The sequence below is a fragment of the Barbatula barbatula genome (genome assembly GCF_947034865.1).
Source record: "Barbatula barbatula genome assembly, chromosome: 21".
In the NCBI taxonomy this organism is placed as follows: Eukaryota; Metazoa; Chordata; class Actinopteri; order Cypriniformes; family Nemacheilidae; genus Barbatula; species Barbatula barbatula.
In genome coordinates, this window is record NC_136784.1 from 6,231,493 (window position 1) to 6,249,526 (window position 18,034).

Sequence of the window (18,034 nt, forward strand, 5' to 3'; positions counted from 1 at the left end):
TGCTGAGACCTTTGAAGATTTCACAGACATTAAATGTCCATTTATATAGCTTATATAAAATATAAAACATACATTATACGAGGTAGAAATATATACACAAACACGTTAAAAGTGTTTCCAGCACATGATTTATTATGGAAGCAACATGCACACAGTGTTTGAAGCCTCACATTTATGTGGCACAATGCAAACAAACACTTGTGTCCCACATTTTTTTTAATTCAATTTTTGTTACCCATCAGTTTTAAAAGTCTTATTCAAAAGTACATTTAGGCACAAGAAAGTTGTATCAATATGTTTAGCAGTAAAATATTTATAGCAAACTATATTCAACATCAACGATCATCTATTCCTCATCTTTATCATTCTTAAGAGTGCAGACTAAAGTGCTATGTAGAAACAGAAACACAAAGTGATACAGAAGGGTAGGATTACATAGAAAACAGTGCAGGAGTTGTTTTCAATATGCTTGAAAAAAGTACATTTGTTAAGTCATAGAGTGTTGTTTAGAGTTATTAGATGTAGTGACACTTCTTATACATATGGTATAAGCAGTTTAATGAGGATTACAGGACAATACAGAAATAAAATCTAACACACAGTAAATGTTGTTTTTGGCATCATATCTTGGGTAGTGACCACAAAGAATCAAAATCACCAAAAGGATCTTTTTTATCCACCACTTGTTCATTCTCACCATTTTTGTTAGTGCTTATTGTTCTCTGTATTGTATCTTGACAACCCCTAACAGCATCTGCGCAGTTGTTTGTATGATTGATGGATTCATTCTCGATCCAACATTATGAGGCCTCACTTTGAGATGCAATGCTGAGAACATCCACTTCATTCTGAAGAGAATCCAGAATTGTACCTGAGCCAGATGTGTTCTCCCGAGGACGGGACCCTTGCGGATTTATTTTGTCAGGCTCAGGAGCGGAGACATGAGCAGGTGATGGAGTAGGTATGAGAGTACTGCCCAGTGAAGGAGGAACTGGATTGTCCATGACTGGAACAGCTGACTGTCCTGACAAAGAGCCGGGTATCTGGCTTTGACTGGGAGTATACATAGCTGGTCTTCCTGTTCCATTTGGCATGGTGTTGAACTGAGGTGGAATGGTTTGTTGGCCCATGTGTGGTGGTCCAAACAAATACATGTTAGCTTGAGGTGGAAAAGCTCCTTGAGGCATTTGGGGCGGGTAGGATGGCCGAACTCCAAATGGAATTTGAGGGAAATTCTGAGACCCTGGCTGTACTTGATGAAGATTTTGGAGGGGCGCGGAGATCGGCTGTGATGATGGAAATGATGTGGGAGGATAGCCCATGTAAGGCTGTGGCGCGCCTTGTGGAAGTTGACCTGGATGGAACTGATTAGAAAGAGCAGACTGATGTTGGTTAAAGAGGGTTCCTGGAGGTTGTGAGACTGTAAGTTGGCCATGCAGAGGTTGAGTATGTGGACCTAATGCTGGTCTGTAACCTGGTGGTAGTCCAGATTGTTGCTGTGGCTGGAACTGTCCAGGTTGGATAGGTGGCAAGATCTGCCCAGGAAATGCACTTCTTGGTGCGTTTGGGGGGATGTTATGTCTTTGGTATGGTGCTCCCTGTATGATCTGTTGGGCAGAGGAAGACTGAGGCTGCCCAAAGGTGTTTGGCATAGATACTTGTGGCCCTGGTACACCAGGCCTGAAGCAATTTTGGGGCAACTGCCCTTGTTGTGGAGGCACAGTGTAACCCCCTGAAACAGCAACAGGCCCACTAGGTGGTTGCTGCCAGAGAGCTGGATTGTATCCATGAGTTGGGACCTGTGAGGTGGTCGGTTGGTTAGCCTGAGGATAGACAGGTGCTGTGCCTCTGACCTGAAACTGTTGTTGAGTCCCTGTGGATGGAACGTATGGAACATGACTTTGTGGGAGATGATGGGGCAGTTGTGCTGGCTTTAAATCTGAAATGGTAACTTGTGGGGTTGGAAAACGAGTGGATAGAAAAGGGTTCGCCCCTTGTGGCCAAGTAAGTGGGGATCCACCATGCAAACTGGGATTTGGAAGCACCGGACCTCCTGTGAAATTGGTGTTTGGTGGGAAGCATCGCATTTCTTGTCCAGAAATGAAAGGAGCAACTGATGGACCTACAGCCTCAAGACTGGATGGTCCAGATCTAGGAACAGGTACATTCTGTCCACCTTTCTGTCCGAGTTTGGGAGGTTGTCCTTTTCCAATCTCCCTATGGTAAGCATACAGAAAACAGTATTGGGTGAAGGTTACCATTATCTTCACATGTACAAAAATACATATACAACGAAGAGCTTACTTCTCCAGCAACCCAACTCGCTCGTTCTCTCTGGTTTGACAATATGACTTGGTTTTGTCCAACAGCGTAGAGATCTTCTTGTCTAAATCCTGGTAGAAGTCTCTACCCTCCTTAGCCTTCTTGATCAGATCCTCATACGCCTCAAATGAGGCAATCGAGGACTGAACTGTGCTGTTCCATCTGCAGGCCAAAAAAACCATGATTACAAACAAAATCATCTAACATTTCTTCTGATCTGCTGAGATAAACAGAATACATACTGTTGCTCTGTGAGCGTGAGCATCTTGCGGACAGGGGCATACTGCACATTGGCTTCTGTTAGGGCTTTCAGGATGTTACCCTGGGCTAGTAAATTCTGTTCTATATATCCCTTCAGCTGATCATATTTCTTCAACTGTTCCACAAACAACGTCTGAAAGAGAAAATTCAGACCTGTACAAGTGGCACTTGGATACCCCTTCAAAATGCACACAATCAGCAAATGTACACATGAATTTGTATTAAAACAATGATTATATTGTTTGAATTAACCTTGATTTCAGCCCGATCTGCGGTTACCAGTACGCTGGTGATGTCATCTTTATGAACGAGCTCACGAAGCTGGCTCTCCAATGAGATCCTCTGCTTTCGCATTTCATCAACTTTGTCAAGAATGGTCTTCATTTTTTGCAAGGACGTCATATCATCTAATGAGAAAAGAGAGAGCACTTTCAACTTTTTAGAATCAGTATAGTCAACTGAATTACAATTGAAAACATAATCTTACCTTGACTCAGCTGTGGCTGAGGAAGGCTATTTCTGAGATCTTCCACAGATCCCTGTAAGAGACGTAAGTTTGGTATGTGCTGATTCATAGCTCTGTGAAGTTCAGTGTTGGTTTGGCTGGCTGCCTCGTGGGCGGCCTCAAATTTTTTCAACTCATTTTGAATCTCCTGCAGTGCTGGAGGCCTCGGTGGCAATCCCTTCTCCCCCACCACCTCCATTAAACTCTTTTCCCCGGCCTCATCTTCTTCCAAGGCACTGCGGATCTCCTCCAGAGATGAACTCACATCAGTGTAAACATTTGATAGTGCTGCAACACAGACATAATTTGAAATGATGATCAATCTGAAAATGTAACCCAACTGAGAAAAATACGCAGTAGTAAGATATTTCCCTTTACAGTTCATTTTAATGTGGACAATCTCAGTTTTGGAGCAATCTTTAATTTTGTAATTCTTGCAAACATTTTTTATTTTTAAAAATGTATGCCTCTAGTTGTAAAAGAGGCAACAAGTCTTCTATGAAATACATCCTTTAAAAACCTCTTTGAAATACATCCTTTAAAAAACACTATTAATACTAACATATGATGCGTGTTTGTATATACACACACACTCACCTTGCATAGCCTGAACTAGGTTCTTGACAGTGTCTGGTCGCACACTGAGATAAGCACATTTTTCCAGCAGTGTGTCAGGAAGAGTTTTAAACATGTCTATTTTATATACAGAGTCATTGCTTAGAGACTCCACAAACCTCCTGCGGAGAGATGCAAATATAAATCCACAGAGACAAAGAATAACAACACTTGTGGACAATATAAAAGTGGATAACATAGGATAAAGCTAGAATTTCTTAATCATCAATAAGATTGTGAACTTACTCAAGGACCTGGTTTTTGTCTTCTATTTTCGCCACAATGTCCCTAAGTAACTTTGCCTTCTCCTCACTAAGAGAGACAAAAAGGTAACAAAGAGAAATAGCTTCTCTAAACACCTAAACCTAAAACAACAGGTGATGAAGTATCTAGGAAGACATTACAATGATGACTGACCTGTAAAGGGAGGAAGCCTCATGGGTTGCCATGGGAACAAGTTTAGAGAAGAGGTCAGGACCAGTGACACTTGGATCAGTTGGGATCACGGGCAAGGGTTTCACCAAGGAGGCACCTGTATAGCGGATTTAACTGGATTAAGAAAACCATGATTTGATGATGATCATTCTAATATAGATTTCTATACCTTTGACTGCTGCCAACGTGTCCAGATTGGGCACAGATTCGTGGTAAATGAAGTCATTATCTTTCTTCGCCGAATTATATCTGACAGGCAAGATGTAAGAGAAAATTCAAATCAGGGTCTGTGGGCCACCTTTTTTCTTGAGACCTTTTGAATTGAAAATTACTGGAAAAGAGCCACAATGAAATTCCAAAAGACTTACTTTCCACCAATGACATCCATTGTGAATTTCAGAGCATCCTGCACAGAATCCAGTTGACCCTACAGAGAGCAATATGTACAGATGTAAATGTGCTCAATGAAACAAGTTGGTTTATTCGAGTGTGTATATTCTCATCCTTATCCTTTTCTACACATTCGGTATGTCATACAAATATATGGCCCCCATTTACAAACTGGGAAAATAATATTTTTATTAAAGGTCCAGTGTATGAAATTTAGCGGAGTCTCACTTTCAACCAACAGCTCTCTCCATCGCCTTCTCCCTTTCTAAGCACTACGCTGGGTGACACGGGACTAAGATGTCATCACGTTTTAACTTATTTGCCGAAGGATATAACGTATTTACGAAGCACGCTCTGTGGAGGAGTTTGTCCATTTAGGGCTACTGTAGAAACAACATGGCGAATTCCACGCAAGGGGACCCACGGAGTATGTAGATAGAAATAGCTAATTTCAAGGTGATAAAAACATAACCCTTCATAATGTAAGGTCTTTATACACCTCTGAAGACATAGATATGTATATCATATTGCATTTCTGTCAATAGATCGTCCAAAGATTACACATTAGACCTTTAAATTCAAAAACAGCTAGAAATAGTCTGTCAGGGTTAGCTGACAGTAACTTCAATAAGCTATACATGTATGTCAATGGTACTATATGTCCACATTTGGATTTCATAGTGGTGTGTGAGAAAGAAAATGTTTACCTTGCTCTGCTTAATTGCTTCATTAAGTTTATCTAGTGAGAACTGAAAGTAGGCGACCTGTGGAGAAACAGCAGGCGGCTTCATCAGATGATTGCACATTCAATCGCTTGTATCTAACACAGATACTTTATTACAGAGGACAGAAGAATTGTGCGTAAACATGATGTTAAACTGAACAAAGCTCACAGTATATCACACACACACTTACTGCTTCTCCATATTTCTGCTGCTCCTCTAATTGTTTTCCCATGTGCAGCTAAGAAAAACAATATGTTGTATATGAAAGTAAAGTTTATGGAAACACATACTGTATCAAACATATGCCGGTTTGTTTCATGGTGAACAAGAAGATCTCACGTGTGTAATGGAAGTGAAGTAGCTGATCTTCAGGCTGACGAGTTTCCTCCACTCCTTCTGAATCCTTCCTGGCACAGATTCAGAATGATCCAAAACCCTCAGACAATCCTTGTAGTAGTCGCACACCTGCGATCACACTCAGCATTAATGTTGCGGTGCACTGCGAAATCAAACATGATCTGATAAATGACAAAAACATTCCACCTGGGCACAAATCTTTGCTATTAAATGACATTTCCTGTTGTCTAGTAGAGTTTTCTCCAGGAGACACTCCTGGGCCTGTGCCTTTAGAGAGAGATAAAAACATCATTAAAAATGAAAGGAAAAACTGAAAAACTGCATGACTGATATAACGTTTACCAGCATGAGGCTGAGGTTGATTTGCAGCGTCTGGCTGTTCATGTCTGAACTGTAGGTGTGATTGTAGTGATCTTTCAGGTATGTAAAAGCTCCCGCAGCACACTGGAAATGTGTACAGGACACTTTCATCCCCTTATAACGCACAAAGACAAAGAATAGGTTTTTATCTTTCTTAATGCTTCCTAGTTGCACATTCTATGTAATGAAGTCTGCATTCACCTCCTCAGACAGACGGTTATCCAAAGTGCCCAGAATCGAGTGCAAGGCACCTACAAGAAATATGAAACACATTTCTACAACTCTCTCCATTAAGACGTTACTTGTGGTATCTCAGTGACTGCATTTAACTCACCCAAGTTATACAGGACACATGCCTGCTCGTAGTTGATATCATTATGCGTGACATTTCTTCCCGAGAAGACGTCCGTCCTGCAATCAAGAGGAAACATGACTTGGCGCAACCTGCACGTGGACTGTAACGAATATAACGGATGTGAAAGCGAGCACAGGCGGCCACATTTTACCATGTCACGGGCACCGCAGCCTCCTGGCCCGTTGCCATGGGAACACGACTCTGGAGAAAGTGCAGCTGACCGAGGTATTTCCTGAGAGTGCTGCAGCCCTCAAAATCTCTCGGTAAATTTACTACGCTCTATAATAATAATAATGAGAGAGATTTTAATACATTGTTCATCAGCAATGATCACTTTAAGCATCTCTGTGATTGTTGTATTAGAGCATATAATGCAGGTTTCCCATAATCCGTCCTGATCACCCCTACACCCTTAACCCACCTGTCTGAGCTGCTCCAGCCTCTTCAGTGACTCACTGTAGTTCTCTGGGTTCTCGCCGTAGTTCATATGAATGAACTGGGGATAAATGAATGAAAAATAAACTATTAACGACTGACAAATCTAAATGTTTACTTCATTCTAGAATATAATTCATTGCCATAATATGCACATGCAATGCATTGTTTGACATCACTTTAGCAGCAGTCCTGTTATCTGTTGTTGTTGTTAACGGTTACAAAACAAAACCCATCAAGAGGTGTTTTGTAATCTAGTTCCTCCCTAAACTGTTTTGATAACATCCACACGTGACGCCTACGTCACTGTCATACGCCGTATATGTCATGATCACCCAAGAGCCCAATGCTGGCTCAATGCAAATCAACTGTAGACAGTGTACAATAGAAGCCATTTTTTTCAAATAACTTGTTTCACTGGCCAAAAATAGACTTTCAGTGACGACATATTCTTTTAAAACCTGATAAGTACTGTAAAAGAACGATTGAGATAAATACAACAATTGGACAAATTGTTAAAACGCCACACCTCGCAAAAGCGGACTAGATATTTGTGGTAGAAGTCTGTAAGGACTGTTGCGCAACAGGTTGGATTAAAGACTCTCACCTGTTTTACAGTGGGGCTAAACTCAAACTCCCCCGCTTCCTTTAGTTCCAGCCAAATCATTGGCATCCTAGGAACGGCCTCCATTTTACCTCCACCAAACACTGATCCAGCTATACAAAGACTTTATGTATTTAACAAAACGGGTGAAATTATATGTCTGGATTTGAGCAGGAAGCTTGCTGCAAGTCGGAAGCTGCTGACGCTCCTTACGTCACCGGAATTGCGTCATCTGCGATTTTTATGAGCATTATTTCCTTGTGGTCCTGAAGTAGGCGAATTCTAACATTCGTTTAGTAATGTCCATAACTTGATTTTTTCCTCGTTGTTTTATAACATTATTGATGTGTTCCTTCGTGTTTACATACATCTCGGGCTGTGATTTGTAACCACTGGGTGGCAGCAGTGGGTTAGTTTTCACTGCTGAATGAGCCTGTGAAATATTCGTACATTTCTAAGTTTAAATCAAAACCACGAATATATGAGTGCATGTCATAGTTGCTAAAATACGGAAATGTATTTTAAAGTAATGACAGGCTGATCAGGAGGATAAAGTAAATATGTGGAAGAATGCTGCAAGCAGCCACGTGGGGGCTGTACTGTGTGTTGGTACTACTATACATGGCTATAAATCACGATGAGCTTAAACCGTACAGTTGTTTCAGTTTTTTTATTTGGTTGTTTGTTCTTTTAATGTGCAACTTGAATATTTTTGTTGTAGAGTTGAAAATGTTGCAAAGGACACAGTCTGTGCTTTAGGAATCTCTTAAATGATGTATCTGGAACATCTGTTTGTAGAACAACATCTTTCTTTTCTCTCCAGTGGTATCTAGAACAATGCAACTATATTGATTGTTTAACATCCCACAGTCTTTCCTGAGCTTGAGTCCTCCTTTCCTCCCTCTTCTGCGGGGTGGGGTGCTAATCTGCCTGCATGGGGTGGCCATGACATTTACCCAGGAATTATGGCAACATAATAATCTCTTAATCAAAGAGGAGATGACTTCTGCTATGAGATCAGGAGAGTAGCGTGAGATGGTGCATTTTGAGTAAAAAGAGAGTTTATGTAGACTCACAACTATGCTTATACTAATGCAGTTGACATGTATAATGATCAATTTACATATCTGTTCATGGGACACAATAATTCCATTCCTGTTGGTGATGGAACAGCTGTTTTAAACCAGACTACACTTCAGAATTTAGACTTGTGTTAAACTTGTCTCCTTTGCGTCACCAATCTGCAAACATGGGGTGTATTTCAATGGTGTAAAATAATACAGCACCTTGATCAAAGAAGAGGGTGCCATCCATTTGGAAAGCACTTCAAGTTTAAGAAAAACAAAGAACTACACTTTAAAGTTGAAGTGATGCAATCTGCATAAGTGCTAATACAAATGACATGAGCAAAGTTTGTGTCTCGAATTTAAATATCGAGGATATCCATATGTAAAGTATGCATACCCTCGGTGGATCCTCTGCTATAATCGCCCAAAAAGTGTATCTATTTTAATGAGTTGAAATCATTTGGCAATAATTAATAAGACGTTAATATTTCATATCTCGTCACTCTTAAGCCCAGCTGGGTCCTGCCTCTGACTAACCAGTGACTGACAGCCCACCATCTCTCCACTGTAACCATGGTGACACCTGGTCTCTCATGGACTTAAGACTTGGAGACCTTAATTGGAGTTTACTGAACTGAATCAGAGTTTGTAGAATTAGAGCAGCATGGAATAGATTATAAATTATATTAAAATAAATGAAGGTCAAGGAAATGATTTGAATGGGTTAACAAGGGAATAAACTTTGTCTGTCAGATGTGAGCATGTGTGTGTGACAGCAAAAGAAGAGTATGAATGTTGTAATGGTGATAAAGATGGAATGGTGATGTGGTTTTAACGCTTATGATGATTGGATGGTGTAATCTGTACCTGTATGTTGTAATGTTTGCTGGTGTGACAGGAAGTAATCTTGCTTTAATATTAATAGATGCTAATGTGTATAAAGCAGAAACTCATGCATGATGGGTAACACAGAGAGCTCAGGACCAGCCTAGGTTGGTGTGACAGCATCACTATATTGCTCTTTAGAAAACTGTAAAATCTCGTTGATGTGTAGGAACATTGCAGGTTATACACAATCACTCATTCGGTGTATATAATGATCTAAAATGAGGGTATGAGACATTGTGTGAGCAGGGTGCCAGGACTCTGCTGATGAACCAGTCACACAAGGTTAGATCTAGAGAAGCTCTTTTCAAAGGTCACCTTCTTCACTCAATGAGCAGGGATCAGAAGAGATAAAAGAATGGATTTTAAACATAAGAGCGATAGATGCAAGGAGAGAATGGGTAATATGCATCTAAAATACATCATAGCAATGTTTTTTCAGATTTTGTTTAAGTACAGTATAGTTTATGACCCCTCATGTCATTCAAAACCTGTCTGTGACTTTGTTTTCTGTGGAATCAAAAAGGAGATATTTTGAGAAATGTCTCCGTCGTTTTGTGTTCATACAGTGGAAGTCAATGGGGCCCTAATGTTGTTTGGATACCAGCGTTCTTCAAAATAGCTTCTTTGGTGTTCTGCAAAAGAAAGAAAGTCATATAGGAGTTGAATGACATGAGGGTGAATAAATAACTGATGAACGAATTTACATTTTTTGGGGGGACTATCCCTTCGTATTTTAATGACACCAAAGTAATGAATATATATGTAGCTATATGTATAAAATACAGTTTTACTATAACAATTTTACAAAGCTCCAATCAATTACATTTGTACAAAACTAAAAAAGGAAAACATTTATTTAAGCCTCTGATCAAAAAAATCTAAAGGACTCTGGACTGACCCTGGTCCGGTATGCACCCTGATCAACACACAGCTTTGCCCGCTGCTAATTTTGGCTTTTAAATTTCATTACGTCCACTTCTGGCAGAGATGTGAGTCTGTGCGGATGCAAAGGGTGCTGTGTCAAGCAGGTGTGGCTACCGGAGGGGGTGTGACTGCTGTGAGGTTTGGTGGAGTGATCAAGGGCGATTTGGGGCGGAAATCTGGAGGGAGAGGATGCCCGTGTGTTCCGAGGATTAGAGAGAGATTGGCAAGGCAGTTGGCATTAAACTCTCAATAGGGTACATTGCACACAATGTGACATACAGGGGCTAGAAAATCAAGACCCCACAGTATGTTTTGTAAAAATACTTTTTTTGTACTGTGCTGACATTAGAGAGTTCATTCATGCAATGATGGCACTAAGAATAAAAACTTTGCATTATGCGAAGAGACCACAAAAATGTACTACTACAGAGATCTGACACAAGCCTGTGGGTCTGTGAGGATTTATTTGAGTAATATTTTGATGGGCTGGATTGTAAATGCACTGTGGCATATCGAGACACTACAGTGTCTTCTATATAGTCTCTCTTTTAAAAATCAGGTGCATTGAAAAAAAATTCTTATGTCTCACTTAAATTTCTAAAAATAGATACACTGTAAAGATTTTTTGCTGCATAGCCTATATTTTTAGAATAATCAAATTGGCTTTAGAAGGTATTTCAACATAACTTTTAAATTGTTGAATTCTTTTACATTATGATTACATCAACGAACAAATGCAATTTTAACTTATTTTTAAAAATTTCAGCAACTCTTTACTCAACGTGTAAAGCCAATTTGATTGTACAAAAAATTGAAGGCAGCAAATTTGAAATATAACAATCTATTTCACCATAGCTAAATGGACAATAGCTTGAAGTTTTATGGTGACAACTAACAACAGTGCAAAAAATAACATAAAATGTGTAAATCTTAACGTCACCGCTTACCGTAATGACGCTGTCTTGAAATTGTAGTGCAGACTGAATAATACATGAACACAATATGTGACAGCTCGGTTATAATGTATGAAGCTTTGCATAGCTTGTTAACTTTAAAACACACTATTTTTTAGGCACTAACTCTGAGGCTAATGACTTAAAAGCAGTTGAAGGGCTTCTCTGTAAAAACTAAGTTACTAGAACCTTACAATAAAATAAATTCAGGGATTACAGGATGTCATTTTGGTGACAGTATATTTTACAGTTTATGTTATTTATGTTTATGTATGTCAATATGTTTTCTGCTACACAATAAACATTTTTCTCTCACATATTGTAAAGTAACATTTAACGGATGGCAGGTATTTACTTTATACTTTACACTTACTTGCCACATTTACTTTATACATTACAGGCTTACATCACATTCTCTTCTCCCATTCAACTTGTCATACTGATAAGTGAAATCCCCACTAGCTAAATGTCCACTAATCTTGTGTCTTCTAAGAAAAACATACACAAGATGGAGATGACAACACACAGAAAAAACATGAATGTGACTTTTCCACAATGTAGTAAGGCTGTATATAAGAAATGGGGTTTGAGGGCATTTCATTCTAATGTAGCATCTCCATCCGCTCACACACTCTCTTCCTTCATAAGCCAGAGAGCTTTAACTCATGCAACATTAATGCCTTGCTTTATTCCCCTCACTTAGAGAGAGAGAGAAATGTCAACCATTGTCAGCATCTATTCATCCTTCCGTCTCCGCTGCTTTCTCTCTCTTCTCTAATGCACAGCATATCCTTATAGTTTTGCTGTCAGTCTGATGTATTTGCAACTTCCACTTCCATTAAACCCACATTGTCGACTTAAGTCAGATAATGCTGACGACACATAAATAAACACAGTGATGATGACTGTATAATGCCTGGCTTTATAAAATCGAATGAATCAATCAATTAGTTGTTGTGGTCAAGATCCAGGTGAAGTTCAGACATAAGAGACTTCTGAAATGCCAAGAGAGCTTCATTTTAATACCAACGCCAAGTTTAGTTAATTATCTCATTTACGTTCTTATCCATCAAATGAGATCTTGCACCGAATTCATTTTGTTCTCCATTATATAACTGTAGATCTCCATAATTTAAAATGTGTTAGATGAGATGTATACCCTTGTATTTAATCAAAACAAATGAAAACAAAGATTATATCAAATGGGTTTTATTCTTTAAATACACAAATGATTTAACACCGTGTTTTATTAGTATAAGGGCCTACTCAGGATAACATGAAAATGTACTTTTCGAGTTCCTTTGTACATCTGTCACGTTCCTAGTATCCCAGCAGCACTGAAGCCACTGGATGAAAGGGTCAAATGATCCCTCCTGCCTTTTCGAGCAGCATAGCAGGAACAGTTTTAAGGGTTTCTACCTCATTCAGGGATGGGTTCCCCAAATTGGAAAATATTGTCATCGAAGAGATCTTCAGGGAGCTCCTCATCTCCATCAGCATAAAAGGTGGGAAATGGTGGGCTCTTGTTCTTCTCCAACCGATTTGGCAGAATTGAGTCCCTCACCTAATTGGTCAAGCACAACATTTAAGCAAATATGTCAAGTCCTCCTCATGTTTAATACATTCAAATCCTTTAAACCTTACTATATGATACAACAATCTAAATTCTAGTTTTTATTATTTTAGTCGCCTTTCTCACATCTTTCAGTAAATAATTGTATACCAAGGTACTACTAGGAATAGGTACTACAAGTATGATGTCATCGCTTACTGAATGAAGGCAAACGTTGGCTCTTATTTTGATGATGAACGTGTGGATGCAAGCAAACTCTAAAAGATGAAATGCTGCCTAAAAATAATCGATTTAATTATGCATTCAGCAGACGGAACCACCTTCCCGTTTCGACAAATATGAGTAACCCGGCACAAGCGCGTGCTAGTGTGCCAAGGTCAGTGCTGTCATGAACAGTACAGTAAGCTCTTATTTTAGCTAAATGGTGCTGAAAGTGAAGACAGCAGCGGAAAAGGACGAAAGAGAGACTTTTCTCAGATGTAAAAGATGACCTTGCGTTCTTCACCTTCGAAAAGCAATTCTACCTGAGAACAAGTGCCTGACACTTTGCATACTTGCCAAAGTGTGTGTGTGTTATACCTTAACCACACAGTTGCGGTGGCCGGGTACAGATCCGTTGACATATAGGACGTTATATTTGGTGTTCACTCTCCACACCTGTAGAAGAGAAGAACTTTTTCACCTCATGCATCATCATCATCATCACACTGACACCAGGTGACTTTATCAAAGATGCTTCCTCAGCACACCTCGTCTTAAAGTAAATAATATGGCCCAGCCGAGCTTTGAAGTCGTGCTCACAGTGTACTCTATACATCTTAATGTGATAATTGTAATTTATATAGCCATTACTTTGTGGACGTGACAAAACCTGCAATGCAGTGTGTAAACTGCATAGTGCACTGCAGAACAGAATCAATCTGGAGATTTGATGGTTTACTCAATGGACAAATTAAACAGGCAAATTTTCATATTGTGAACGCATCACGACACATTTATATGCAAACAGATAATCTAATGATTTTGATATTGAACAGACTTGCAGTGCAGTTTGCAGTACCTTTAAGCCATGAGTTGTGTCGTAAATGTTTCCCATCCTGCCTGGCATCTTCTTTCCTTTGAAAACTTTGGCTGGGTCCTGGGGGGAAAGAGACGGGTTACTTAACTGATCCATCCTTACCCATTAACCATTCAAAGGGATGGAGAGGTCGCACTTAAACCGATAGAGCAAAGGTCTCATGAGAGACTGTACTGGACATTTATTTGAAATGACTGACATGAATCCTTGAAAGTGGAAAGTGCCGGGACGGCATATCTGAAAATGTGCAGTGTGAGAGACAAATTACACTATGTGGTCCTGAGAAGGTATTTCATTAATTCATGGCATGGATTGAACTCCAACCTCCCATGTTGCAACTGCTCAAGATATTCATGTGAAAAACTCCACAGGGAAAAAAACACCATTTGCTACAGCAGGAGAAATCTAAAATGAAATAAACAGAAATAAACTAAAACACATACCCCTCCCGGTCCCAGGGAGCCTGGCCTCCTGTGTGTCTTAGTTTGTCCATGGGTAGCAGGTTGACCTTTAAACCCCCAGCGCTTCATCACACCCTGAAAACCCTTTCCAATACTACAAAAAATAAAAACGATCATCATAAACATTATCATCAAAATTACTGCTTGAAGGCAGGATAACATGCTGTGTCATGCATTCTGACTTCTTTACACTGTTGAACGTTCCGGCTTCTCATGTTTAACATGGTCAACGAGTTGGACTTTTGACGTAGTATTTCTGTACTTGATACACTCCCCCAGCACTCCAACTGGTTTCAGAAAGTTTTTTACATGTCTGGTCTGGTTTCGTAAAAGGGATCCACGTGCCAACCAACGAGCAATAGGAAGACCCAGTAGTCAAGATACGCTGCGCTGTGGGCCTGCAGCTTTAGCTCGTTACTCTTGCAATAGTGAGAGAAGTTCAGCAGTGGTTGTTTGTGCTTGATTTGGAGATCGTTTGACACTGATAGATGGCGCTTTCCCAGTGCTAAAAGATGCCGCGGTAAGTCAAACTAAGTCATTTGTCTGTGTTTTGTTGGCAATAGGCACGTACGTGCATAATGTAAACAACAAGAAGGGATATGCGATAATGAAATGTTATCGTGTGCTCGTGCTGAAATTCCATCCGCCGCCTACCTCCAGCAGCTAGTCTGATTCCGGAGATAATCTTATGGCTGTATCGATCTTTTATAAATTTGTTCAAACTAAATACTGTTGAAGATACGACGCATGCAATACTGGTGTATACTCAAGATTAATTTGAGATTGGCAGAAAATGCGTGTGTTATCCCACCTTTAAAACTTTTCAATAGTATAATATCCTACAGTTGGTTTCCCTAAAAACTTTCTTTCAGATATAATTAAGTAATCAATTGTAAACCTGCACAGAGAGAAAATCTCAAACAGATCTGCTGCAGAAGGATCTGAAGTGGCTCTCAGCCATCACTGGCCTCTCTCTGTGAGATTCACACACTCATTTGAGGAGAGCATGAGGCGCTTGAAATTAGATGGAAAGTGGAAGGGAGGATAAAGGAGTGGAAGAGAGGACAGGACTCAATATAATAAGAATACCTAGGGCATTTGTAAAGGAGCAGTGTTCGATTCCCAGGGAACACAAATACTCATCAAATGTATAGCTTGAATGCACTGTATTTTACATTTAGCAGACGCTTTTATCTAAAGCAACTAACAATAGAAGGAAACGTGCGGTTTTCATGCGATTGTCTGAATCAAACATAAGATCATGGTGTTATATCAACTAGCTGAGCTGTAGGAATATATTTGACTCACGTTTTGGCTGTTACGTCCACGTACTGGCCTGGGCGGAAGTGAGCTGCATAGAGAGGAGTTCCTAGAAAAACAGAAAGACAAAAGAATGTCACAGATCATGTGGTTATTTTATTGCAATTAAGTCAATACGGGTATGTTGCTAAAAATCTTTCTATCAATAAAAGAATATTTTGGAAAAGTGAGAGAACCTGGTTTGATGATAGCGTTGTCCGTCACACAAAAAGTGGTAATCTTCTGTTTGGGTGGAACACCTGCATTTCGGAAAATGTCTAAATATCCCTCCGTCCTCTGAGAAAGAGACAGATTGATTTTCAGTTACAGCAAAGAGATTATCTACCATTTTATATTCTTACTCCTAAAAAGAGGAAAAGATCGCAGAGAATACATCAAATTTCAACAGACTTGCAGTGTTTGGAGAGTTGATTGATTGAATCCTGAAATACTTAAGTGTCAGACTGAAGGTCAGGAGTCAGGACAATTGCAGCACTTTATGTCAGCTGTCACATAGACATGTAAATACTACAAAACAGTCACACTGACCTCAACTGTTTTTCCAAGATAGGGACTAACATGTACTCTGTCTGTCTGTCTGTCTGTCTGTCTGTCTGTCTGTCTGTCTGTCTGTCTGTCTGTCTGTCTGTCTGTCTGTCTGTCTGTCTGTCTGTCTGTCTGTCTGTCTGTCTCTCGGCACAAGAGCTTGAATCTATTATCATAGTCCACCTCAAGGAGGTCAAGGATCTCAGGAAAGATGAAGCAATAAGAGCCTTGTTATGAGGACTAGAGAGCAGTCTTATTAATAAAACGTTACAATATTTCTTACATGAAATGGAGAGACGTTCTTTCCTCCCACAATCAGAGCTGCTGTACGCCCATCAAAGTCTTCTTTGGACAAGTGTTTAACCACATGACAATCTTGCACCTGAGAAAGAGAAAGCTTTGGTTAAATGCATTTTCTGTATCCTTGATCCAACTCTGCTAAACGTACAGAGCCAGGTAACATGTGACCTTTAGTTAAAATATAGTGTGACCTTAAACCTTTACTTTAAATGTTGATGTTTTAGTCACCATAACTTGGAGACTACAGAGATGAGAATTTAAATATCTGCACCTGCAGCATGGTGACCACGTGCCTCTCTCCAGATTTGGTCCAGACAGGCAGCATTCCCAGTTTGACTGCCACAAGGCCAACTCTCCGACTCCCTGAGATAATTAAAATGATTCAGCATCACAATGTATGTGGCTTGTTCAATTCATGCATGGTTAGTTCACATTCTTAATCCAACTTTGTGTAAAAATGTGGGGGCTGTTTAACAATCATGACTGATAACACTGGACATGGAGGTCGTGTAGGGGGCAATCAAACAGGACATTTGCATACTGTGAACAATTTACAGACAGTACAAAAGAGTATGAATATTTTCAACAAAGCCCACCTTCTGCCCATTCATGTCTGGGCCAGGGTTCGTCCTTGAGCGGGTTAAGTTTGTCCTTAATCTGCTGTTTGTATTCCTCCCCAAATGTGTTTTTTAGAAAAGATGCATTATCTTCCGTGAGGTGCTCATCCCACCAGGTGTCTGTCTTATGTGTCCTAACACACTGAACGACAGGAGCTCTGCAGAAAGATAGATGCATCATGGGTACAGTCACATTCTTTATACTAATACCTGCGGCAAAATGTGACACTTAATTCAAAGAGTTTAAGAACTCAGTAGATCATTTAATAGAAAAAGAAATATAGTAACTAAGAAGTAGTGTTTAAATATATAGCTTTTCTTCAACAGATATCTTTCACAAGCATGACTGTTACAATCTGTACTGTCCATCAAATCTGCCTGAGAAAACCATAATAATATGCATTAAAACGCCATGCATTCAAATGCGTTATATGTTAAATAAAATTGTAAAGAAATAGACAGACTGGATTTAAAAACCTCTTAAGTTGAGCTCCAGCACGACAGATGATTACTGGCGCCGCTCTTAGTAAAGAATCGCCAAGTCTTATAAACCTACAGGTTAACGTTGTCATTTTGTTATTTACAATTACGATACAGTTCGACAAATTACAGCTAAATGCATTCAGCTAGAAAGCACCATGTCAGACATGACAGTCTCGTGTTTGTCCTGTCGAAGAATGTCATTGCCTTTACTTCCGGTGTAACACAGAAAAGTGTCCGTCCCTCTCACGCAGTTCGACGTTCCTATATGTAGTTCCCATGCAGTGTTTGTATTATCCTACATAATAATATCTTACATTAATTAAATATATCTTTATTACAAACGTTTTTTATTAAGAATTAAGAAAACATAATTTGCACCTAACTCGAATAAACCTGAATAAACGGGTTTTTCTTTAAATCAATAGCAGCACTCACGATGAGGTTATCTGCTTACATGAATTAAAGGGATAGTTCACCCAAA

General features: G+C 39.6%; 2 protein-coding genes across 3 annotated transcripts; both read right to left on the reverse strand.

Annotated features, from left to right (window-relative positions):
• Nucleotides 1-111: 111 nt before the first annotated feature.
• On the reverse strand, nt 112-7,583 carry ptpn23b (protein tyrosine phosphatase, non-receptor type 23, b). Its single transcript, XM_079484045.1, has 20 exons — nt 7,368-7,583; nt 6,747-6,821; nt 6,477-6,604; nt 6,305-6,381; nt 6,172-6,221; nt 5,953-6,084; nt 5,797-5,877; nt 5,593-5,718; nt 5,444-5,491; nt 5,236-5,292; nt 4,507-4,565; nt 4,308-4,387; nt 4,121-4,235; nt 3,950-4,015; nt 3,686-3,825; nt 3,071-3,376; nt 2,836-2,990; nt 2,565-2,716; nt 2,305-2,484; nt 112-2,217 (listed from the first exon to the last, which is right to left on the reverse strand). Exons 1-20 carry the CDS (start codon nt 7,449-7,451, stop codon nt 801-803), a joined length of 3,528 nt encoding a protein of 1,175 aa, XP_079340171.1. The 5' UTR covers nt 7,452-7,583; the 3' UTR covers nt 112-800.
• Nucleotides 7,584-12,390: 4,807 nt separating this feature from the next.
• On the reverse strand, nt 12,391-17,814 carry mrpl3 (mitochondrial ribosomal protein L3). 2 transcript variants are annotated; one of them, XM_079484226.1, is made up of 11 exons: nt 17,708-17,814; nt 17,548-17,622; nt 17,050-17,228; nt 16,725-16,816; nt 16,437-16,535; nt 15,805-15,904; nt 15,617-15,677; nt 14,291-14,402; nt 13,830-13,907; nt 13,349-13,426; nt 12,391-12,760 (listed from the first exon to the last, which is right to left on the reverse strand). In XM_079484226.1, exons 1-11 carry the CDS (start codon nt 17,752-17,754, stop codon nt 12,617-12,619), a joined length of 1,065 nt encoding a protein of 354 aa, XP_079340352.1. In that variant the 5' UTR covers nt 17,755-17,814; the 3' UTR covers nt 12,391-12,616. The 2 variants fall into 2 exon arrangements, with proteins under 2 accessions (XP_079340352.1, XP_079340353.1); XM_079484227.1 differs by having other exon boundaries at nt 17,548-17,747.
• Nucleotides 17,815-18,034: the final 220 nt, after the last annotated feature.